The sequence below is a fragment of the Tubulanus polymorphus genome, chromosome 3 (assembly GCF_964204645.1).
Source record: "Tubulanus polymorphus chromosome 3, tnTubPoly1.2, whole genome shotgun sequence".
Taxonomy (NCBI): Eukaryota; Metazoa; Nemertea; class Palaeonemertea; order Tubulaniformes; family Tubulanidae; genus Tubulanus; species Tubulanus polymorphus.
The window spans coordinates 7,218,888-7,243,134 of record NC_134027.1 but is presented as its reverse complement, the minus strand read 5'-3'; the positions used below and the strand labels follow the sequence as shown (position 1 = coordinate 7,243,134).

The 24,247-nt window shown below is 37.3% G+C and overlaps 5 protein-coding genes across 7 annotated transcripts; 2 read left to right on the top strand and 3 right to left on the bottom strand.

The window, feature by feature from the left end:
* Positions 1-791: 791 nt before the first annotated feature.
* On the bottom strand, positions 792-5,075 carry LOC141901423 (uncharacterized). 2 transcript variants are annotated; one of them, XM_074788641.1, is made up of 12 exons: positions 4,979-5,075; positions 4,575-4,659; positions 4,418-4,497; positions 4,166-4,257; positions 3,803-4,090; positions 3,613-3,728; positions 3,387-3,520; positions 2,813-2,881; positions 2,585-2,740; positions 2,258-2,341; positions 1,409-1,627; positions 792-1,301 (listed from the first exon to the last, which is right to left on the bottom strand). In XM_074788641.1, the coding sequence occupies exons 1-12, from the start codon at positions 4,991-4,993 to the stop codon at positions 1,197-1,199; spliced, it is 1,443 nt and encodes a 480-aa protein (XP_074644742.1). In that variant the 5' UTR covers positions 4,994-5,075; the 3' UTR covers positions 792-1,196. The 2 variants fall into 2 exon arrangements, with proteins under 2 accessions (XP_074644742.1, XP_074644743.1); XM_074788642.1 differs by lacking the exon at positions 2,258-2,341.
* A 229-nt stretch (positions 5,076-5,304) lies between these two features.
* LOC141901756 (RIB43A-like with coiled-coils protein 2) lies at positions 5,305-7,411 on the top strand. The gene is made up of 5 exons (XM_074789199.1): positions 5,305-5,571; positions 5,660-5,741; positions 5,829-6,292; positions 6,456-6,683; positions 6,818-7,411. The coding sequence occupies exons 1-5, from the start codon at positions 5,455-5,457 to the stop codon at positions 7,064-7,066; spliced, it is 1,140 nt and encodes a 379-aa protein (XP_074645300.1). The 5' UTR covers positions 5,305-5,454; the 3' UTR covers positions 7,067-7,411.
* Positions 7,412-7,628: 217 nt separating this feature from the next.
* Positions 7,629-12,490, bottom strand: LOC141901603 (histone deacetylase 11-like). 2 transcript variants are annotated; one of them, XM_074788944.1, is made up of 11 exons: positions 12,311-12,490; positions 12,025-12,176; positions 11,658-11,758; positions 10,826-10,861; positions 10,204-10,320; positions 9,941-10,123; positions 9,735-9,831; positions 9,461-9,530; positions 9,260-9,368; positions 8,958-9,147; positions 7,629-8,872 (listed from the first exon to the last, which is right to left on the bottom strand). In XM_074788944.1, the coding sequence occupies exons 1-11, from the start codon at positions 12,370-12,372 to the stop codon at positions 8,337-8,339; spliced, it is 1,653 nt and encodes a 550-aa protein (XP_074645045.1). In that variant the 5' UTR covers positions 12,373-12,490; the 3' UTR covers positions 7,629-8,336. The 2 variants fall into 2 exon arrangements, with proteins under 2 accessions (XP_074645045.1, XP_074645046.1); XM_074788945.1 differs by lacking the exon at positions 10,826-10,861.
* Positions 12,491-12,647: 157 nt separating this feature from the next.
* Positions 12,648-17,978, bottom strand: LOC141901741 (uncharacterized). The gene is made up of 11 exons (XM_074789180.1): positions 16,736-17,978; positions 16,530-16,642; positions 16,259-16,445; positions 15,907-16,167; positions 15,359-15,820; positions 14,822-15,280; positions 14,588-14,686; positions 14,340-14,497; positions 14,145-14,262; positions 13,813-14,049; positions 12,648-13,304 (listed from the first exon to the last, which is right to left on the bottom strand). The coding sequence occupies exons 1-11, from the start codon at positions 17,957-17,959 to the stop codon at positions 13,212-13,214; spliced, it is 3,411 nt and encodes a 1,136-aa protein (XP_074645281.1). The 5' UTR covers positions 17,960-17,978; the 3' UTR covers positions 12,648-13,211.
* Positions 17,979-21,821: 3,843 nt separating this feature from the next.
* Positions 21,822-24,154, top strand: LOC141902405 (peroxisomal membrane protein 4-like). The gene is made up of 4 exons (XM_074790114.1): positions 21,822-21,916; positions 23,312-23,374; positions 23,460-23,658; positions 23,810-24,154. Exons 1-4 carry the CDS (start codon positions 21,822-21,824, stop codon positions 24,056-24,058), a joined length of 606 nt encoding a protein of 201 aa, XP_074646215.1. The 3' UTR covers positions 24,059-24,154.
* The last annotated feature ends 93 nt before the right edge of the window (positions 24,155-24,247 follow it).

Here is a 24,247-nt window from a genome sequence, read left to right as displayed (position 1 = left end):
CTATATTAGTTATGTTGCAATTGAAAATACAGCCGTAATTTTCTGTTAGCGTTTCGTGTTTGTCTCTTCAGAGGAAGGAATGCTACTAATTACCGGGTATAATGAAAAACATCCATGGAGCATTCAAGTAGCGGAAGTAAAAATATTTGGGTTTCCATCTAAGTTTGATCTGCTTTGGACATCGATTATCAAGCCATTTTTAAAAGAACTCCTCTGCTAAGCGACTCTATTTATCGGGTAAAGCAGCAGGTAGTGATGACTCGCATACCACAGGAAGAATTTAAAGCAATATTAATTATTCTCCAAGATTTTCAGATCTTGGATTATAATAATCAGTAGTCTAATGTATTTCCTATCCTCGGACAATTAGCTTACCTAACCTCAGATCAATTTTGCCGGTCCCAGTTTGTCGCGAGGTTTACTGTATAACTCTAGTTTGCACTTTACTTTGATTCCACGGGACCAATAAACCTCACTCATGTCCTTGTATGGACAACTGGTAATTGGCCAGAAATGAAGTTTGGCTTTTTGGATTATTTGATCTTCCAAGTCAAAGAGCACGAATCAGGGACATATTCTTTTTCCCCAAAAAGTAGCACCGAGACTAGCTACAAACTATACTAATAATTGGTAGGTTAAAATCCTGCACGAGGGGCATTATTCACCAGTCTGTACTTCAGTGCCAGTATGTTTATTGTTAAGATAAGAACCACACGACCTCTCACACAAGGAATTTAACATGAACTAATGAACTTAAAGAATAGATATTTATTATATTTATACATGTTATCAATTGGTTGAATAATTATAATCAAAATCATTAAGATATTCCAGAGGAATAATTTCTGTATTTTCATACTAAACTAATCACTATACATACAACGAACTAATTCTTATATATAAATGCAGTATTCATATTAGTACACGCAGTACTGATGATCTCAGATATAACATACCGGTACCTTGTTCAGGATTGTAAAATCTAAAATTATTGAGAAATGAAATCGTTAGAAGTAAAAAGCTACACAATCAATTTCAGCAAGTTTCCACCCAAATCACTCAAATCAATCATCTCTAATAAAAGTCAATTGAGAATTTGTATCTAAATTCTATGAAATCTAAGGACACCTGAATCCAGCAGGTGTCTTCACACAAAAACAATAGCGTCTACGCTAATGTGTAGATGAATACAGAGTCTATACAGTCGGTTTGATTTGAAGTGTTATCTTCTGCTGGTTGTCAAGACATTCCCTCAACTTGTTTTCCGTAAGCGTCAGGCGTTGCTCCAAAATTGAAATTGTCTACAAAGCCACAAGACACACATCAAAGTCAAGAAATATACCAACATACTTTGAATGAAAGTTGATCTAATCTATAACCACAAAGTCATCAGTTTTCATCAACATACCTGAGTGAGAATATCCATTTGACCGACGAGTTGTTCTAAAGTAGTCGCTAATGCTGGTGGTATGGTTCGTTTCTCTAACGGTTGAGTCATTGCCTGGTGGCATCCGTTATCATCGGATTTCAATTCTGTGGTTGCTGCTTGCTGTTCCCGGCCGTAGACTTTCTCTGAACACATATTCATTGATTCTTGACGATCATCATTCATCAACGTACTATGTGGCTATGTAAAGTGAATAATAACAGAAACTGAATGATTTTCTTAAATTTCTGCATCTATATCGGTAAGAAATCTCAATCTGTCCTGTATATACGTGTGTGTGCGTGTCAGATGGCCACTGCTGATTCATCAATCAAGATCAGGTGACTATCGCCAAAACGAGGCAACCATCACCGAAATGCATTAACATCATCATCCACACAACTAGACACTCGATAATATTCAATTGAAAAAAACAATTTTTGGGCCCTGCTGCGCAGACATAATTCAAGTTCTAAAGCCTAAAATCATGACTGGACTAAAACCCCCATTCTTGTCCAAAGGTTAGAAAAAGATCTGTAAGGTAAAATCAAGGTTAGGGCTAAAAAAAATTGATACCTTGTTTCTCCGCTCGGCTGAGCTTAAATGTTGACCCGGCCGGCCGCCTATCTACCCTATACATTACTTTTTTTTAAATCATGATCAATTTTACCATAACAGACCTGGCCGCTATAGAAATGAACTGTTTATAAATTTCTATCATATTTTACAAAAATGACCCGGCCGCTGCGGAGAAACAAGGTATCATTTTTGTTTAGCCTAGATTGAATGGATAGATTAAGAGCCGGCACCGAAACCATTAAATGAACTCACCATTGGGTGTGAAAATAAAGCAGGGCCAACATCAGTGACAGAAGGTTGAACATCAGCCATATTTTTAAGCGCAGGACGACCTGGCTGTAAATAAGTCAAAGGCCCCACATAAATCTAAGTTGCGATTTCTCCAAATGATGGATGATGACATGAATATATTTTGAATTAAACTAGGGGTACAGTTTTAAAGTTGCGAGTCAAATCTTAGCTCACAACTTTGGAACTGGATCTAGGGGTCCAGGGTCATGCCCACTTGGTAAAAACAACACAAATGAAATGGAACCCCTGGAACTAATCAGTGGAGTATTTATCAATAAGTGATTTTACCTGAGGAGAACGTCCACTTGGAGACTTGTGAGGGGATTTAGATCTCGGAGGAATATCGCGTATTGTTGGAATTGCTTCGTTTTGACTACGAGCCTGGTGCATTTGCAAAACCTCGTTATATTCTTGTTGATCAAAATTCGTCTTCCAAACTAAAACCTGAAAGTAAATAATCACAATTCATGCTCTAGTTCTCAACCTGGAGTCATTTGGCGTTTTAGACTCACTGACCTGTTCATCCGAACCACCTGATGCAAAATATTCACCAGTCCGCGAGAATGCAATAGACGTCACAGGCCCCTTAAACACAAGACAGATAAAACGTTAAATAGAATAAAAATCTGGGTTCCCGCACATTTTTTCATCCCAAATTTCCTGATCGAGATATCAAATTCCCGGATCTGATATTCAAATTTCTACAAGAAGCGTATTGGTCAAGTGACAGGGATACTAGTCAAAAATCATCAAATGGCATATCATACAACTAACGCTTAAAACCTGACAGGCCTTCCCCCAATTCTCGATCCCCAGGACAAAAAAGAAAGTAGTAAATTTGTAACTTGGTCATGAACACATCTCCAAATGAAACGAAGGAAGTGTATCAGATGGCCACTGCAGAATCATCAAAATAATTCAGGTGACTTAGCCAAAACGAGGCAACCATCACAGTACGCAATGTTTTTCATCATTTACACTATCAAACAACTTGTTTCGTGCTTAGCAGTTCATGGGACATGGAGACATTAAGAAAGTAAGCCCTAAAAACAGTAAATTTTTATAATCAAAAGCATTCAAATAATCGTACCTGGTGACCGTGTAAAGTGTAGAATAAACGACCCTCTAACAAATCTAAAATCTTCAACGTGGAATCATCGGATGAAGATATCAAATAGTTCCCACTTGCGTGGAATGAAAGACTATTTACTGGAGCCGAGTGCACTGAAATAATTCATGTAAAATCCAAATTCACAGCTGTGAAAAATTGATTTGAGATAGATTTTTCTATAACTATGATCATCTCAACTGCATACCTGTGTAATGTTGGAGTAACTTGTTCATTCTAACGTCCCAAACTTTCACCGTTGAATCAGTACTGGCTGCAGCTATACACGTGCCGCTCGGATGGAATGCAACTTCGTTTACGAAACTACAATCGAACTATCATCGATACAAACTCAAAAACACTATCTATGAAATTTACTAAATTGATCTACGACTTACCCTCCGTGTTCAAAAAACGTATGAACGCAATCTTTGCTTTGTCGATCCCACAATTTCACCGTTTTGTCATCGCTACCGGAGACGATCAATCTTCCGTCAGGCGAGAATTTAGCGCATCGCACCCAGTTCATGTGCTGCGTTAATGAAAATAGAAACTTCTGACGATGCACCGTCCAAACCTTCACCGTTTTATCATCGGAAGCCGTACATAGATACTGTCCGTCGCTTGAAAAGTCTACGCTGCGTACAGTAGCGGTATGAGCTTTATACACGGTTGACTCTCCTTTCCTGTAATTAAGTCAATAGGTTAGATTAATCAATTGATTAAGATTAATGTATAATACTAATTGAAATTAAACTTACACGCTGGGAACCCATAATCGAACGGTTTTATCACGAGATGAAGAAGCTATCAGGTGACCAGATGGAGAGAAACAAACTGACATAACAGCGTCCTATAAAAAAATCAAATTTAGAGGAACATTTTCATGATAGATTTTAGGTTAATTCTGACTAGAAAAAGCTATCAATAAAAGTACTTTTCAATTCAACTATCGGTATAACATTTCACTTGTCTTGTATTGTATTTTGAGGCGGCCAAAGTAAAGGTTTTACCTTGTGGCCAACAAATCGATAGGCCCTCATTTGCGGCTTGAAATTCCACACCATTAACGTTGAGTCCATTGATCCAGAAGCTATACAGCGGATAATGAAAAAAGTGTGATTGAAATAAAAAAGAAATGTCACAAAATGACTGACATATCGTTCTTACCAAGTTGCTTCATAGTCGGACTGAAGTCCAAGCTGGTGATAGTATCACGGTGGCCTTTGAAATGCCGCTCTAATGTTGGATCGCCCTGAGATCGAGTGAAAAGAAAATTAATCAATTAATAATGCCAATGGTAGAAACTGGAATGGAAGTTGAGACTCGGTCTCAGGAAAAATCTGGGCAGAGGACGTGTTTGTGACCGGACTAACAGATTTTCAGAGCATACTGATAAATGTGTTGTAGCATTACCAATTAAATTAACAGTAATAATTAACCCCCTAAAACCGCTAGGTGGCAGCACTTTTTTCAACTTGCCTTAATTTGAAAAAGCTTTAAAACGGCTGTTATTTCGAAATTAAAAGTCTAAATTTGATATCGAACGAGAATAATATAGTAAAATACATTACCACACTTGTAGCCATTCTGTAAAAACGTCTAAAACAATTGAAAATCAGTAAAATTTCGGAATAAAATCTGTTCAGAACTCGCAAACACTTTTGTATATGGCGGTAATAGCACTTGTACGCATGCGCGATTTCAAATAAAATATCAAATATTTGGCTATTTAAATATATTTTTCAATGGATATTGAAAAGCAAATGTTTATGAACTTAGAAAAAGGAATCTATTTAAAAAAAAATACGTATGACATTGAAAAATAGATTTAGATATTCAATTGATATGAATATTTAGACCAATCAGCGATCGTGTTCTAGTGTAGGGATTTGTTGTCATAGCGCTATAGCAACTATTGACACGAACCAGGAAGAAGTGTGAGCGCGAGCATCCACAACTTGAAGTGTGTCCAGTACTCGTTGTCGCAGTGTTTCTGTTCAAATTTACGCCAAGTTTGTTCATAAAAAAAAAATCTACTACGTTCATTATGTATAAGTTAGATCTTCCCATCGACCACAAAGAATATGCCGCTATTGAGCGTCGTAGGAACATGGAAGCTCAAAGACAGAGCAGAATTTTCAATGCAAGAGTTCGCACAATCGGGGTAAGAATAATATTTCACTCATGATATGTATTCTCACTTAGTGAACTGCTAATATTATAAATAAATTCGGATTTGTTTGTATTGGTAGGTTGACTTGGATGCCATCGGTCAGCAAGTTGCCGATAAGCAACAGATGGAAGATTATGAGAAGAGACGTGAGGAAGCTTTCGGTACGTTCAAGGCCAAATTATAGTAATATCTTCAAATTAGAAAAACTAAATGATACTTAATCTAAGCCAACTTGGTTTCTTCCACAGCTGCTGATGCGGTGAGGTATGATAAGATTGCCATGTTACTACAAAAGCGCCAGGAGCACGATATTCGAGAACTGAATCAAGCACTAAATGAATTCAGAGCTCTGCATCAACAAAACGACAGTCGTCGCGAATGGGATATGAACGACCCTGACGCCCTGAAGAAAGACAAACCAGCGCGTGTTACGGACGACGATCCAAGATGCGGTATTTCCGGCATGCAGAAGTTCGAAGGTGAAGACCTCAACAATAAGGCGCGTAATAAATTCATATCCGAGCAACGACGCGCATGGTCGGAAGCACAGACGAAAGAGAAAATGGAGGCAGAGCAAGCACAGAAAAAGGCCGAGCGTCTTCACGAATTGAAAATGCGAGAGCTGGACCAACGAGCGATGCAGCTGAAGGATGCCGAAGATAAATGTCGAAGGGCAATAAATTTTGCTACCACGGATTTCAATGCTGCATTGGTAAGTGTTAGAAGAATGTTAATTGCTATTACTAAGATTTTATGCATAATCCAGACCCTGGGGCCTATATGGTATATGTACTGAGATACCCAATGATTGTTAGTCTTGATGAGTCCATGGCTTCCTACAATGAGATTATTGAAATGAATATATACTCTTTCAGGCCAGGGAAGCAGCAGAAAAAGAGCGTCTCCACAAACAACAGGAGGAGGATGACAACGCGACCGAAATATCAAACAGTATTTTCGGTGATCTTCTCACTGAAAACCCGGGACAAGCTCAAAGCGCATTTGGTGCACATCGTGTTATTCCAGACAGATGGAAAGGCATGAGCCCGCAGCAAATTGAAGATATCAAAAAGATTCAAGAGGATCAAATGAAAGAAAAAGAGGTTCATTATTTGATTCAACTGATTATTTTGAAAAAAAATCATGTGAAAAGGACACGAAATATTTTTGCTAATTTTAGCCATGGAAAAAATCATTGGTATTTATGCTAATACTGAGCATGTATTATGTTTTATAGCGATTACGTCAAGAGGAAGAACTGCGCAATAAAGAATGGGAACGACAGCAAATGGTAAATGCCAGAGCTGGAATTTTAATGGAACGAGAACAAGATCGAACCTTGAAGGAGCTTCAAAAACAACTAGCTGATGAAAATCAACGATTAGCCGCCGAACAGAAAGCTAATCTCGACTATATGGATAAAGAAGTTTACACGAATCAACCATCAGCCGCTTATTTCATGCAATTCAACAAAACTTCGCGATAAATTTCACTGCATGTTATTTCGAAACTGGATTCATTTTTGCTTTTTCAATGTCAACTTTTCTTGACAATATCAAGATTTCCCATGCAGACAATGAGATGATACTTTCGAATGAATTGGTTTGTCTTAGTAAGACTATCCACTCCTTGTGTATCCATCCGCATGGACTCGTAAATTTACCTACTTGTACGATACTAGAAAATTTCTAAACGTGTATTATCCGAGGTAATAAGATATACATTGTACTTGTTAAAAGAAAGCTCGAGTGTAATGATCTTGTTCATTGCCCAAGATAATATAAATGATGTTAGAAATTATGTTATATTTAAATTTAAAAATGTTTTACTTTTTATGATTGTGAAAGAAAACGAATAAATTACATTACTATGTTATTCTGTTAAAATCATGGCTCGTTAATTGTTTCGTTATTACATGCACCTGTGAGGACTACATCTGACAAATTTTTTAAAATGAAATTGACTTCGAATCCCTTAATCGACTCAAAATCTGGCTAATTCTGCACAGTTCCACAATAACTAACTTCATTCAGACAAAATTCCATTGGTAAATTTTTTTATTAAAATGAACACATATAAATAAGTTTTACAGAACCTTTATCAATATTGTAGATATTCCTACGATACACAGACAACGATCGTATCGGTATGAACATTCAAAGGTAAATCAGAATCTAGGAATTAAGTGAAAATTATTTTCTTTTAGTACAACATATCACAGATCCTTATGTATAAGATTAACAACAGAATAAAAAGCAGAACGAAGATATACTCAACATGATACGATATTATTAGTCCCCATACATTCATTGATTCACGTAGCATGTAATAATCTAATGAAGAAATCCTGAAAACCAAGTAAAAGTCAAACCCACTTGATTTGGATCATTTGGGAACAATGAAATTAGTCAGGTTTCAGAGAAATAAACATGTTTTACATACATTGATGTGATATAGGTGGAAAAACATCCAGATTGGATTAAACTCCTGATTGAACTGATTCGGGTTGAGCAAGTTAGGATGAACACTTATCGAAGTAATAGATAATGCAGGTGATGAAAAACAATACTTTGATTTCTTAAGTACAATAAACTCATCAATAACAACATAAATTCATTGGTCCAAAATGTATTATAATATATTCAATAATGGGGAAACGAGACATCTGTTTACTGGTAAACCCATCACAGTCAGTCTACTGCTTAACTATATACAGTACAACCAAAGATGGAGACTAGTATTTTTCTATTGCAACATTAAGTGTTGGTTTTAAGCATTTCTTTTAGATTCATGGGCTGGTCGTCTTCAGTTAGATTATGAGGCGTATCACCAGGTGCATCAGCAGCACCTGTGCTGGCATAATCTGAAACAGTTTCCTTTCGTGTAGCTGCCACAAATTCGTCGACATCACATTTTGATTGCGATGTGTCAATCTGAGCACTGAGAACGCTAGAAGAGTTCTGAGCATTTTCACTATTTTCACTATTCGCCGGTAACGTTTTGACTGTTCCTATTCTACAGTTTAGGTGTGCATCAGCATTTCCAGTTTGTTGTGGGCAATTTTGCACTATTTCAGCAGAAACGCGAATATCATTTGTCTCTGATCCATCGATGTCAATGGCATTCGTCGATTTAGCTCGCACGATACCATGACTGTTATCCTGCTCTGAGAATTTGCCAAGCTCGGAGACATTACTCGATGTTGCCGACCGTGTGAACATAGCACAATTGGTCGATCGACGAAACCGAGCCCAAAACCCTTCATTTTCAGTTACTTTTGGCGGTTCAAGTTCTGGAAATAGAAGTAGATTATTTACTTAATTATCTAGAAACAAAATCAAACTAACCATACATTGCTTTAATCAAGTTTCATTTACCAGGTGGGGGTGGTGGAGGACGGTTTTCAGCTTCCTCACAGTAGATGAGTCCTAACGTTTTAAGGTTGAGTATGGAATCGGCTATAATGCGCGCAGTTGCTCGTTGATATCCACCGCTAGTTACCATCAATAACGGAATACCCCTCGTTCGTACGCGCTGAAACACTATCTGATCTCGTTCTATTATACCCTACAAAAATTCATTCAGTATGATTAACTTTGAGGTAACAAGTTCCACCTGATCTTCAACTATCATGTCAATGAAATTAGGAATTTAGGTACTACAAACAAAATCTACTTACTTCGGGTGAAATTGACAAACAACCGAGTGGATCTCCATCCAGGATATCTGTGCCGGCATTGTATATAACTATATCAGGAGTAAATTCATTCAAAGCACCATCTACGTGTCTGCAAGAGAGTACTCAACAAATATCAAAATAATAGACTCCAGTCAATGCTTTAATGGAGTGTAAATCAATCCTAAAATTAATGTCACTTACGTTTTAACTAGTCTTAGATATTCTTCATCCTCAGTGAAAAGACCTAATTCAACTTTTCTTTTGATTGCACCTATATGTAAAACCCCCCACAAAATGATAAAATATCAGATGTCAGCCTCGAGAAATGTCTTTCGAAATTTCCACCATACATGAGAAAATATTCAGTCTGTTTCACGATGTTTTCTTAATTTTCTGATGTAGCTGAATTCAATTCATATTTCAAGGTGATACGTTGAAACTTCAGTCAGAATAATATAACCATTATAAGACTTACGTTTTGCAAAACCATCATGAGGATAAATGCCTCTGTTATAAATATCTAATATATAAACATTTTGATCTCCCATAAAATCTCTTTCGTGGCCATTACCCTAAAGATACAAAAAATTTTAAAAAAAAGTTGAATAATGTACCGTATGGCAGAGGTTTTCTTTATGGGAGAGGTTTTGTAGCTTTGGATAAAATTTAAACTGCATTTACCTGATGAGCATCTAAATCGATAATCATTATATTTTTCACGTTCTTATCTCGTTCCAGGAGGAACTTAATCGCCAATGTGATATCAGCGTACGCACAAAATCCACCACCACGATTCGCGGAACAATGATGAAATCCACCTCCTATGTTGATAGCCCAACCTCTTTCCATAGCAAGTTTCGCTCCCTGAAAAAAAATGAAAATTTTGCTTTGAAGTTAAGAATGTACATGATTTCACCGAAAAATACAAGCGAAGCAGCGCTCACCATAATCGTTCCACCGGTTTGAAAGCGGAACGGTCGCAGGACCTTGCGCTGTACAATGAAATTTGGCACCAAAGCCACTGGTGGTACTTCAGTTATACCTGCAACATTCACGCTCCACTGCAGAATAAAATTATCGCAATGAAATTAAGTTTCAAGTCAATACGTTTTGTCACCGACTTAAACAGAAGAACGAAATACACAACATAAATCATGGTGGGTATATTATACATTGTGAAAGTCTGAAAGCACAGCATCAACCCATTATAGGCAAAAGAAATAATCAATCATGAATGTTGAAACAGTTTGAAGTGCTATTTCGACCATTTATAAAATTCTTGTAGTTCACAGAGTAAAGGTCTTACGTATGCACCCACATTAGAAATGAGATACAAGTAGATTTATACACCATCAATAAACACCCATCAATGAAATGCCAAGAAGTTAAAAATTTTCTTAAAACGCTATGAAAAGTAGTCGAATCAGGCTAAAGGGCTGATTTTATAAATGCCAATTTGGTTGCTTTGGGAATTAAATTACACATGCAATTAAAGGCAGCCTTCCGTAAAATACTCAGTCATCTTTCTAGCTCAGATGAAGACCGTCTTTAATCAATCACTTATACCTCTTTGATCATTGTGCCTTCCAAAATACTTGTGAGCTTCAAAAGAAAGAAACAAAGCGATTCGTTAGTTTTTAAAATTCTTCGGCCAAAAGCGCACTTCATTTATTCAAAGAGATAACATATACAGAGATAAAGCCGCATTAGTGAATAATTGTCTACCATCACCCCTTGCCATTGCATACAATAGTGTACTACCGGTAGATAGAAAGACAATAGAGATTGAAATATGCCACAATTCATATTTTTTCACTCACATAATTTTCACTCACATAATTCAGAAGACTAGCGACTGCCCAGATTTCTCAGAATTAAGTAAAATCCTAATTATGAATAAAAGTTTACATGGTTCCAGGTTAAATGGAACAAATATTTCATCCAAATTAAATGAAAATCCGGATTGAAAAATCTGAATTAAGCGAATTCTTCAGTAACTTGCAAGTTTAATTGTGGGATTTCATCATCTATAGCTTATGTATTTTGTAAAGCAAAGCTCTGGTAAGTAAAACAAATATGAAAAAAAGTTTCAGACAGAGCATGCTGCATGCAAATCAATTAGTGAAAAATTCGGCATAGAAATTCAATAGCAAGAACAAAGAATTTATACCGACAGTAAATCAGTGATTCAGAAAAAAAGTAAATCTCTCAAGTCTTCATCAAGTATAGGTCTTTCCATGCTTAAATCCTTTCACACAAGATTTGTATCAAAATTAGCAGTTCCACGGTATTGACCTAGGACCCAGTTGGGTGAAATCTTTGGATATGAACTGATAGTCAAACTGAACTTAGATCTATGGAAATTAGTCCAGAATTCTAAATGATACCATCAACTTACCTTTAAACTGTTGATATAACGCTTTGTATGAACCACTAATAAATCATTGACGGTGGCTTCAATAGGAGTGGTTGTCGTATCATCCCTCAGCATGCTGACTTCTATAATAATGATGATAACATAATGATAATGCGCTCATCCAGAAAGTGTTAGTCCTGAAGAGATGCACACAACTAGAGTGTTCTGTACAAAACACAAAACTTCATTCATAAATGGTTGGACAGCTTAACTGTTAAAGCCTATTTCATCATACTTTTATCAGTTGGAGATCTAAAGGTAGGACCTACTTTGGATTTAAGTTGTGGATTCTAACTAGCCAATGGTTTTGTTATTGCATATTCATGTAACCAGGAACATTACTGCTTACCTTTCAGGAAGGCATGCACTTTTCCCCATTTGCCAGCGTCAAATGGGTGTAACTTTTCAAGTCCAAGGAATCCGATATTGTATTCCATACAGTAAATAATTGGCCATTTCCAACTTTCAACATTGTTCCATAATTGTGTACCCAATGATGAACTGTAAGATACACATCATCCAACAGTTCAATTACAGAGCCAAAATATGAGAAATTAACATAATGTAAACGTGTAGTTTCTATCTACTACATTGTCATTGTAGCCTCATTAACTAACTTCAAATTCAATACGTACCTATTACTTCGCTGGTTTTGAATTTGCTCATCTTCTACCATTCTTTTATTACTCCCAGCCATTGCAGGTTCTTTTATTTAATTGTATATTTCTTTTTTGCTCAGCACGGGAAATATCTATACATTTTGGATGTTTTGCCATAATTTGAAATTATTTTGACAGCATTTTGACATTTGTGAGTTTATTTCCGGGTGTACTATTTACCACCTAAAACCGACGCATTACTAGAGCAATTCGCGGTGCATAACCGGACAGTTTTCGGAAAAGTTGGTGCCCGGACTATAAAAGGAACAATAATCAATGAAAAAGATCTAAATATATATTTCAATACATTTATTTCTTTTAATGATACTACAAAAATATGGCCTAATAACAAAAAGTCATGCATTTCAAATCTCTTGAAATGTTCAATGTGGCACAGAATCTTGAAGTAGTACGACTAATACAGAATTACTTTAATTCAAGCATTTTGGTACAATTACCAAACCTGTATATACAAGTTAACCAAATGTTACAAAAAAATCACTATCATGTACCACTTTTCACTACGTAACAAAACGAATAACTAAGCATATTATTGCATGTTTAAAACCTCAGAAGGTACGGAAAAGTGTCGAGGAAACTTGCCTAATAGAACAAATTTATGAATAATTGGATTAACTAATATAACTGTTGCCTTAAATACGAACTCTCAATATAAATAGGCCTAACTAATATTGTTGCGTACATGAAAAATAAAAAAGTTTCTGATTGCAATAAAAAATAAAGATATGTTGAGAAAATCAAATTACATGAGGTTAAAAATATCTCCTGTTTAGACAAATTAAGCATTTCAAAATATGAAAATTTTACCAAATGCACATCACGAGGATTGCAACAAACAAACCTTTACATCAAATAATTAGGAAAGTTTTGGAAAGTCTTCCGGCAAGAGGGTATGATTACGACATACTGGACAGGTTGCATCTTCCCCATATATCCATTGCTTTATGCACTGAAATAAAGAAATTAAGCTCATTAGGTCAAAATCTTTTACTAGCACTTCAAGCACACACATACTAGATCTAGTGAATTACGGATACAGGGTCCCTACTGATCAGTCATTCCTAGATGGAGCTTTCGAGGAGAAAATATCAAATCTCAAGGATGTTTTTGCATCACTTTCATATCCAAATGTAAACTACCTCCTTAATTGGTACTGTCAATTCTCAGTAAACCATTAATTTGGTGGATTTGTCAATGAATTTCTATCCATTGCACCAACTTAACTCGGTTTCAAATCCAAATTCGGTAACCTAATTGGGTGAAGAACCAATTTAGGCGTAATTTTCTGTACAACTACAAACATGTCTAAATGCCTATTTCTCCAAATAAGGAGTTTTAAAGGAGTTTCAGACATTTTGCTCAAATGAAAGGAGTTTCAAGAACCTTTAAAAGCATTTTCAGTTTAAGAGTTTTTAAGGAATCAAGGAGTGGTAATCTAGACACATGAAAAATCGTACCAACTCATGATATGTATGGCCGCAGTCTAATATTCGCAGTGGAGCTGATGAAAGGGTTTCAAAACATATCGTGCATTCATTTTGCTCAAAGTTGATGTCGAGTTTTGACTTGCTCGATACCACCTGTGCAGAAGATTGATTCACAGCTAAAGGATGAGCTCGTTTTGATGGCTGCATCATAGGACTTGTGCTAGACTTAGCAGGTGCCAAATTTGTCACTTTAGCCGCTCCAGGTTTCTATAAATGTTAACAGTTTTAATAAGACAACTATATTCAACCATGCACAAGATATAAAGATATACCGGTACATAAATTGAATGCCCAATACTGACTGTACTCATAGTGGCAAAAACAGAATCAGCTTCTTTAAGAATGTCGGACATGGTCATTCCAACGAGTGTTCCTTTGCGACGTTTCCGAACTTCTTTTATCAGATCAACGGCTTCGTTTCTGAAAAAGAGAAATCATGGAAATTAAAGCGTGTAGGAAGAGTTTTAGTTTGTCACAAGTACAATGTGACTTCATACCTCTTCAGTGTAGGAAATTTAGTAGCAAGCTTTCCAACAAGTTTATCGAAGTTAGTTTTACTAACGGATGGCACAGATTCACGTGCTGTCCGAGATGGCGGCAGTGTGCCTCCACTTTCGGACTGACTTTTCGAATCATTTCGCTTTCTCTTAGTGACCTAGAAAATACAATTTGCAGATTTTGAGCTGAAATACACCATTGATTATCCGGGATCATGAGGCAGTTATGGTTTTTCAAATTATCAAACCTTTTCCCAGCCGCCGTCATCTTTGGCTGGTTTTGATTGATTATTCACAGATCTAGAAACAGCTTCTTTAACACCATTACAACTTTTTTCTTTCTCTTCCTACAAATAGGAATAAGTTCAGATAAGGCGCATAATACTTAAGGGTTAAAAATGAATTGCTCTCCTCCCTCAGCGTTGATTTGAAACTGGAAGGTATCTACCACAGCAGACAAACTGATATTGAATCATCATCACCTCATGCAATGCTTGTACCGGAGATTTTCGCTCCATCACTGATTTCGACTGAGTATTATTGTTATCGCCGGATGCAGTCATCACATCACGATAGTTCATCACGTCCCGTTTCTGCGGTGAACGCCAATTCGTTACGTTACAAGATTTCGACGGTGAGCGCCAATTCGAGTCAAGCTCACTACGCATCAACGACGGACTCGGAGTTCGTGAATTACTGCGTTCTTTACGCTGCCAGTATTCGGGCAGAAATATGTCCGAGTTGATAGGACTGTGAGATCGAGAAGAAGTGGTCGACGAAGGGGGTTGATTTTCTGGGCAACTTGACGAAAGTGTTCGAAATCGAACTCTATTCACAGATCCTGAGCGATATCGTTTAGCAGTCGGTTCGGATGAACGAATCCCATGAGATTCAAGTTCATCGTCCACTGCAGGCAAACTTTTGTCAACACTGGGCGATGGCTGAAAAAATAAACTTACTTCAGTTCTCATCTTATTCACATGTAGGAATCGTACATAAATAAAGGTATTCTAATTTACTTGTGTTAATTCTGTCTCGGTAGAGGCTTTTTCCAATTCTTGCTGTTTAGGTTTCTGTACACGACTGTGTAACATAGCTGCTATGGTAGACGGTTTTGGACGTCGCAATTGTTTCGTGCGTCTAGTTGATTTCAAACTGGCACTCGCACTTGACTGATATTCTGCTTGATTTGCAGAGAACTGTACCACAGAAGGTGCTCCTAAACTCGCACAGCTACTGGTAGACGATGTTTGTGATACGGGAACGGCATTGAACACATTAGCTTTTGCCAGTGTACCCATCACTTCCTGCAATACGAGCATCTGCAACAATTGCGGATTTGTGGCCAACAACGGGTTCTGTTGAAGTAGCCTCGCCATAACAGCTTTCTGCATACCAACTGGATCTTGAAGCATGTTACCAACTGGATCTTGTAGCACGCTACTGATTGGATTGTTAATCTGAAGTTCATCAAATGATTCCTACAATGCAATTATACTGATTATTTGCATTAAAACTTTGACCATGATTCATTTTTGTCTAGAGCTTGAAAATCAATGGAACTTACAGCAAGGCTGCATGATAGGCCCGGGGGAGGGCTTGGACGTTTTGGTTGCTTTTGACCTGTAGTCAATTTTGGTTCATCTAAGCAGCGTGCTGCTGCTGCACCGTTATCCAAGTCAGGGATAGCAATATCAGATAATGCATGCTCCACTTCTTTATCCAAAGTACTTTGTAGTGAATTCCTCTTATTTTTCTCCGACTGAATTTCACCTTGAGTTACTACTTTGACATTGGAAATATCAGACGATTTCTTTTCACCAACAGCCTGTTAAATCAAAAAATCTCCATTAGTGGATTATCAAGTTTCACAAGTGCGATTATGGCACATGAAGTTATTGAGCCTCATGCTGTTGTACCTTGAATAATTCTTCAATATCAGGTTTGACATAGTTTGAGGATATCAATGGTAAATCAGCCAAACAAATGCTTGCGGTGAGCTTCTTCTTGTTACAGAAATAGGCATCATTGATTCGATTGATTTCTACTTCAATATTGGATATCATTGTAGAAAATTTTGCCTCGATTTTAGTCAATTGTTCATTGCTGAAAAAACAATGTCGTAAACTACGTTTTTGACATTATAATGAACAGAATGCGTTAAGCCAGTGACAATACGAGGACAATTACCTGATATCGATACTGTGAAGTTGTTTTCTTTTGTTGAATTCAAGATTCAAATCACATTTCGTACGGAGATGATCAGCGATACACTTCTCAGCCTGAAGTTCTAAAACCTTCATCTACAAAAATAATAACACAAATAAAATGTACATTTGACATTAATAAAGCAAAACTGCTCAAAGCTTATTAGCTACCATTCACACGATACTAACCTCTGCTTTTATGGATCTTTGCACTAGTTTATCATAATCCATCGTCGGTTTGGTTTGAGTGGATCTGTGATGGTCTCGTTTCATTTCTCGAGTCATTACTGCACGAGATTTTGTTTTTATGATTCGAGTATTTGTGCCGATGTCGCATGTTTCGACGGTCTTCGACTTCTCAGTGGTGAACAAGTAGTAATCTGATTCTTCATCAAATACACTCTCCACAGTATTGACAGTAACGGTGGACATTGATGGCTTGATATTCGAAACTTGTGTAGAGAAATCTTTCTTTCGTATACTAATTGTATTGCACGACGCATCATCGTAGGAAATATTATTTGTTGTAGTCCCTCGAGACACCTTCATCAGTCCCGGACCTATCGCAAATGAAGATACGTCATTAGGAGACGTGAATGTAGTTGTAAAGGATGTTCCATCCTTACATCGCTTTTCATCTCTCAATTTTTCATTCGAACCAACTTCCTTATACGACTGGTTTTGATGATTGCCAAATTCAAATGCTTCAGATGCTGGGAAATTAAAACTGGTCTCCGAGGAAGCAGAAGCAGGACGTGTAGAAATGTAAGGTGTGATTGCTGCCACAGATGTCAATGAATTCGGGCGATTAGCTGTGACATTTGGCATGGGTGTGGCTGTCTTTGGAAGCGTAGAAGGGAGAATGGGAAAATGTGATGATACTGGTAATGAATTAAACGCTGATGGATTTAATACAGGTAGAGTCTGTGCATTAAACTTTGGAGCTGGATGTGGGGGAAATGTTGGGTTCACCTGTTGATTCAATCTACAGAAACAGTTCTCATGTGGATTACATGTGGTTTTTGATTGTGGAATGAGAGTAGGATTTGAATGTGGTACAAATGAATGGTTGGCCTGTGGAGTAAATGCAAGATTTGAGTGCGGCGTAAATGAAGTATTTGCTTGCATGGTAAATGGTGACTGTACCGAATGAGAAGAGAAGTTAAACGCGGATGGCATTTGTGGACTTAATGTTGTATGCATCTGTGGATGGAATGACGACATCAACTGAGAGTGTTGTTGAGGAGCAAACATTGGCATTGACTGGGAAGTGAATTTCGTAACCTGATGATGAGCGAAAATAGGTGCTGGTGTACTGAATGTTGGAACCGATTTAGGAGGGAATGATGGAAGTAGGGAATTCAATCCAGGTGCAGGAGCACTGAACCTATGCTGCATTTGCTTTAAAACCATTGTGCGATTTGGTGTACACATATTAGAAGATTCAGTCATAGAGTAAGAATGGAATTCAGGTGAATTCACGTTGAAATTAAATGTCGTGGCAGGCGTTGAAATTGAACAAGATGATGAAGCATTGTTGTTTGAATTTCCACCAAAATCTTCGGTAATCAGTATTTTGCTGATGCTACTACTACGTTTTAAGGGTTTCAATTCACTGACAGAAGATTTCTCTTCATGAAAAGAGTAAGACCGCTGGCGAATTCTACCAACATTTTCTTTGTTCAAATGAAGATCGATTATCGAAGCCACAGAGGTATTGAAGTCACTTTTCATTCGAGATGTTTCTGATGACGACTCAGCTCCGTTCATAGATGTTTTTCGAAGGGAATTATCAGCACATTCATCGATTATTGTCGCTTTTACTTGCTCTGACCTACTATCATTATTATTTGGATCAATTGTTGCACTAAAAATATCGGACATATTTGACTGTTCTATAGAATATGAAGACGTTTCGTCATCTGCCACACTTCCTTCATCCTGAGAACTATCACCACCGATTTCAACAATGATTTTGTTACTGTTGCTGGTGATACTAGTATTGCCAGGAACTTTCATTGTTTGCGTAATTTCGCCGGAGTCGCCTGGTGGTTGCTTAACACTAATACCATGAAAACTTGCTGCTCGTCTAAAGGTTAATTCTCGTCGCTGCTTTTCTAAATCTTTTGCATCTTTGCGGCCGACCACACCGATAAAAATGCCATGCTCCATTGCCCGTTCCTCAAAACTCCTATCATGGCTACCGATATTGACTTCTGATGGTGGATTCACGATGTTGGATGATGTCTTCGGTCCAGTATCATCCCAATTCTCCAACACATCCGAGTTCGAGTTGCTACTGACCGAGCTATGCCTTGATGGTTTTTCAACGCGAATACCGTGCTGTAAAGCTCGATCCTCAAATTCCTCAATGTCTTCTGAAAATACATGTACAAGCATTACTATAACTATACAGGGGTTATTGTTCAGGGGTCGATTTTGGCAGTATCGCAGTATCCCAAAGGTATTTGATTATAGTGTTTTTCAGCGATAGTTTTAGTAGTGCAAATATGTATGATAATTTTATCCAATTAATCTTTTGTAGAATAACAGCTAAGAACAGCTAATAACAACTAGTGAATTGTAAACATCATGGTGGGTAGGTGCAACTTACTCTCAGAGTCATCCTCAGCGTCCGTTAAACCGGATATATAACCGCCAGTGTATCCTGGGAAAACTTCATCTGGATTCCTAAAATAGACATCAAACAGACATTAGGCTAAAAACTAGGTCCAGGGACTGATTGGGAAGTGGTTTGAAATGCTCAGTTTCAATATTCAATGCCCCCTGGTGAACTTATACTAAAACCAATGACCTTGAAACTTACCACAATCATAGAACATGTAATGTGCTACAATTTTGCAACTGATTGTGGTAAGAAGGTATCATTTCTTAGCCTAAAAATCGTAAAATGCAGCAATCAGTAACAACAATGATTTAGGGAAACATCTTACGAGTCAAGTTCAGTTGATTCATTGTCTATATCGAGTGGAGGATGAGAAGGGTTTAACGAGACACGGTTAAAGCGCTGTTCAATGTATGTACACTTTGATAGGAAATTAGCAATTCCGCCATTCTGCTTCATTATGTAATTCCTTTGCGAAGCCTCGAGTTTTATGAACACATCTAATATCGGTCGACTCGTCACTTCTAACGAGCCTTCCTGTTCCAATACACGCCCAAATTTCCTACAATATACATGAGCAGGAAAAAATGCATTATAGATTTGCATAATAATAAATCTTTAAAAGATAGAGAGTTAACTGGTGAGAGCCCGTAATCATAGACAATAGAATTTAAATTGATTACAAGCAAGCCACATTATCATTGTTGAGTCAATTTATGAGGTGCATCTATTGATTCCAAATAAGTATACTTGTAGATATCCTTAAATATCTCATTTCCAGGGTTCTTTACGGGTTTCCCAATTTCATTTTCCATCACTTTTCCATACCTAGATTATAAATTTTAAATTACCCCTAAAGTTGCATATTGCTAACCTAGAACAGGCAATGTATAGGCCCATTCTAATAGGGCCAATTATCAATTCCATCCGACAGCATTTTCGTAAAATCTAAATATCAAATGTGTAGACAGACATTTAGGTGCATAAAAATTAAATTCAAAACAGAAAGAAAATTTCTTCAAAATCCGCAAGAACCCTGCATCCTGTACTTTGATGAATAGGGTCTGGGCATCTTAATAAATGATAATATTTGATGAATCACTGAATCACAATCATTAACTCAACACTACTAAGAATCTACTCACCTGTAAATGGCAATTAATTCATTTTGAGTAGGTTTCGATGAAGAAGAACCCTTACGACTGGGCATATTTGGATGTTGATAAATACCAATGGGTCTCGCCGGTTGCCTGGGATTGCGTAATGCAGAACCACTTGAAGGTGAAAATTGTTCAATCTTAGCCACAGGTGATTTATCATTCCATGGATATGAACCTGGAGAAAGACCAGGACTCTCAATATTTGCAGAAGCGGAGCTACCATCAGCGGGCCAACCACCAGCAGCCTTGGCTGGTGACTTAGTTGGAAACATTCTATTCTTCTCACTACTGTTAGTTTTTTTCAACGGTCAGCGAGCCAGGGCAGAATATCTGAAAAATTATCAGAATAGTTTGTAGCCAAAATGCAGGCCACAGGTGAGTTTCACCCGATCCATTGTATTCCAGAATAGCCAAGAAGACACTGTCTAAAATGTACTGTATGTTTTTCTGTGAGTTACAATTTTGACCCTTCTTCCGTTCCAGCCACAGGGGCTCGTATCAGAGTTGTAGATTAATGTAAAAACGATAATCTGTTAATCCAATGTCTATAGTATATAAAATATAATACTATTGACATTGGATTAACAGATTATCGTTTTTACATTAATCTAAAACTCTTCTGATACAGGCCCCCGTGGTTCCAGCACTACCAAAATGCAAGTTCGTACATGTACTCAACATCATATCGTGGCGTACACAAAAATGTCTCTCAGACCAGGATTCGAATCAATCTATTTTTTCCAAAATTTCCTTGGGGAGAACCCTCAAATGACAAAAAGTTAACATCTTTTTTGACGTTAGTTTTCTGCCGACTTCTGCAGGTGTGATAAGGCGAACAACGTAGTAAGTATACCTTTATACCAGAGGGACCTTACAAAATAACTTTTGACCCCAGTATCTACAGGTACTACATGATATAAAAAGACTTTTTTATATATAGTAGGCCTACCTAGGATACTGGGGTCAAAATTTTTTTTTGTCAGGTCCCTGGGCTTTATACTCAAAAATGCCGCTGGATCCGCTCTAGGGAACTTTTCCCCTTAAACTCCACCACGTGAACTCCACATCGTGAAAAAGACAGGACATGAAGATGAAGTAGCTTACAAATGTAAATAGAGCGGCGTGATGAGAAGAAATTCTACCCAACGCTTGTTCGCACTACATGCAAAACACTGCAGCAGATTTGGCCCCTGGTTGGTTGCATTGCGCTGTGTGTACGAGGACGTGCGCTGTGTGTTACACTACTCTTTATTTATCAGGGTGCTAAATTTAGCCACAAGCCTCCCATACAACACGTGAAACGTCATTTTAATTAAATAATCGCATCGAATCCATCAGTTTTCCTTCTAAGTTATCTATCGATAGAGCTACTCACACTGAGAATAAAGGATTCGAACCCGCGTTGTCCATGCGTAACGCAACACGTGCGAGCGATGATCGAATTCGCAAACCGCGCGCTGTTGATCATGTGACCAATTTCAGTTACAAAATGGCGGCGCCCGTGGAATACATCAACCACCTTTTGGCATCCGGAAAATATCGTGTTATTCTTTCCATGATCAAGGGTTTTCGAAATGGGGCAGTGTAAGGAATGCATAAATCTATTTTCGTTATGCCTGTATCTACTTAATTTAATCTCTTAACTTAATCAGGGCCGTATTCCATTTTGGATTTTTTTTTGGGTGGGGGCGGAGAAAGTCAGAACTCGACTAATGTCTATTTATTAATGGATGAGACCTGTTTTTCTGGGATATTTTGCTTACTTTTTGGGATAAATACCTCATTTATGTCTTAACAGAATGCCAAAAGTCGCGGACAACAACTGAATATCCGATATATTTCCAGTTCTGTACCGATTAGATGGATTGGCAAAAAGACTCCTTAAGTCCAGTTGAATGAGAGAGAAAATCCTCCATTTTGTGAAATTTCTTGAATTTTTACATTGTTACCATGCCTACAAAATGAAGTTATTTCTGTTGAGGGGTCTCAACAACTAAATCAGGGTGGCGTAGGCATGGTAACAATGTTCAAATCCAAGAAATTTCACAAAATGGAGGATTTTCTCTCTCATTCAACTGGACTTAAGGAGTCTTTTTGCCAATCCATCTTATCGGTACAGAACTGGAATAATATCGGATATTCAGGTGTTGTCCGCGATTTTTGGCATTCTGTTAAGACATAAATGAGGTATGTACCCCAAAAAGTAAGCAAAATATCCCAGAAAAACAGGTCTCATTCATTAATAAATAGACATTAGCAAATAAAAAGCGGCTGCAAAAAGGGTACTTTCCCAAAATTTCAGTGGAGGGGCAAGATATAATGTATGGCCCTGTTAATGAACATTTTATATATTAGTAGTTGTAAGTAACAAGTTTGGTGTCAGGGGGTGGTAAGATTAAAGGTTTTATTATCGGATGCATCCTGTGAAAATCACAGGGGCTCGTATCAGAGTTGTAGGTAATGTAAAAACGATAATCTGTTAATCCAATGTATATAGTGTATATGAAATAACTATATACATTGGATTAACAGATTATCGTTTTTACATTACCTACAACTCTGATACGAGCCCCTGTGGTGAAAATATCCGTTCGTGATCGAAAATCAACCACACTGACTTCATTTTGCCCAACTCAACATTAAACAAAGTCGTCAAGATGATAGAATCAAATGGCTGCAAAGTGAAATGTTTTATCACTCAATATTTCAATCCGAGCCGCCCTCTGTGCTACACAGTCACAGACCAGCCCCCTTCACTTATTTATCTCTCTCTCTCTCTCTTGTCATGTGTATCGCCACATTTGGATGCAGCAATGTACCACACAGATGCACTCAACCAGATCCCTGAGAGATAGCCTAAGTCCGCTTCCATTATCATCATCATCATATCATCAATTGACGGATCTTTTGAAGGCTTTTCAGCCAATTTTTTTTCAATCTTGTTCAAAAATCTAATATTCAAATGATTTTTCTTTGAAGGTATGGATGTAAAATCAGATTCCCACATGCTTTAGTGATGGCATTCCTCTTTAAAAATGGCAGGTAATATAACAAACTGAAATTCAAAATCTAGAACAGCCGAATTTTCTCAGTTCATTGATTCTGATATTTTTATTATTATATTCAGCCTAGCTTCAAAATTCAAATTCATCTTGGAAGCCACGTTGACACATGCTAAGAATTTGGCGCTTTTAACAACTAGCTATAAAGGTCTGAGCGGTATATTTGAATGGTTACAATCAGAGAAAACACAAGTGCATACATTAGTAGCAGCGTCAATTTCTGGATATCTTGTGTTTGGTAAATATAACAAAGTAAACGAACAAGTAAGTGATTCCCTTTGTTGGCTGCTACACTGAGATTATTACCAGATTCTTGATTACTGTATTACTATCAGCATGACATCCTATCTACATAAGGAAATATGAAAATCTACTCATCAACTCTCTCTGATTTTTTACTATTTTTTCGTTTCAGGTAAATCTTTATCTTTTATCTCGGATCTTATACGCAGGCGTTAAAGTCATGCAGAAACGCGGCTATTTTCCACAAACTGAACGTCCTGTATTTCCATGGTTTGCCGCCTTCGTTTGGGGAATTGTTTTGTGGTTGTTTGAAAATGAAAAGGAAACTTTGCAATCATCTCTACTCTCATCGATGACTTATATCTATTCAGACAGTAATTATTGGACAAATATATGGAACTTCTTCGTATATAATGAGTAACTAAGGCACCTCACTGTGTCTTCATGTTTATAAATGGTGCAATAGACGGTGATATTATTACAAAGATTATGAAGTTTTAAACCATGATTAAATATTGACCCTATTTTTTGCAAAATGTGTTCAGTGTTGTTGTTTTTGCATTTACAAGGTGGATGGTACTCTGGAAATTGTTACTTTAAAAAGATTATT

Coding starts and splice junctions, on each gene's coding strand:
- LOC141902405 (XM_074790114.1), top strand. CDS start 21,822: ATGGCGGCGCCCGTGGAATACATCAACCACCTTTTGGCATCCGGAAAA. Junction 23,375..23,459: donor TTCCTCTTTAAAAATGGCAG/GTAATATAACAA, acceptor TATTATATTCAG/CCTAGCTTCAAAATTCAAAT. Junction 23,659..23,809: donor ATAACAAAGTAAACGAACAA/GTAAGTGATTCC, acceptor TTTTCGTTTCAG/GTAAATCTTTATCTTTTATC.
- LOC141901423 (XM_074788641.1), bottom strand. Junction 3,729..3,802: donor ACGTTTTTTGAACACGGAGG/GTAAGTCGTAGA, acceptor GTTCGATTGTAG/TTTCGTAAACGAAGTTGCAT. Junction 2,342..2,584: donor CAAGTGGACGTTCTCCTCAG/GTAAAATCACTT, acceptor ACTTATTTACAG/CCAGGTCGTCCTGCGCTTAA.
- LOC141901603 (XM_074788944.1), bottom strand. CDS start 12,372: ATGGCTGGGAGTAATAAAAGAATGGTAGAAGATGAGCAAATTCAAAAC. Junction 9,531..9,734: donor TCATGATGGTTTTGCAAAAC/GTAAGTCTTATA, acceptor TTTTACATATAG/GTGCAATCAAAAGAAAAGTT. Junction 8,873..8,957: donor TCCTCCACCACCCCCACCTG/GTAAATGAAACT, acceptor TTCTATTTCCAG/AACTTGAACCGCCAAAAGTA.
- LOC141901756 (XM_074789199.1), top strand. CDS start 5,455: ATGTATAAGTTAGATCTTCCCATCGACCACAAAGAATATGCCGCTATT. Junction 5,572..5,659: donor CAAGAGTTCGCACAATCGGG/GTAAGAATAATA, acceptor TTGTATTGGTAG/GTTGACTTGGATGCCATCGG. Junction 5,742..5,828: donor GAGACGTGAGGAAGCTTTCG/GTACGTTCAAGG, acceptor TTTCTTCCACAG/CTGCTGATGCGGTGAGGTAT.
- LOC141901741 (XM_074789180.1), bottom strand. CDS start 17,959: ATGGTTTTAAAGCAAATGCAGCATAGGTTCAGTGCTCCTGCACCTGGA. Junction 15,821..15,906: donor GCCTATCATGCAGCCTTGCT/GTAAGTTCCATT, acceptor ATTGCATTGTAG/GAATCATTTGATGAACTTCA. Junction 14,498..14,587: donor ATGACGGCGGCTGGGAAAAG/GTTTGATAATTT, acceptor TGTATTTTCTAG/GTCACTAAGAGAAAGCGAAA.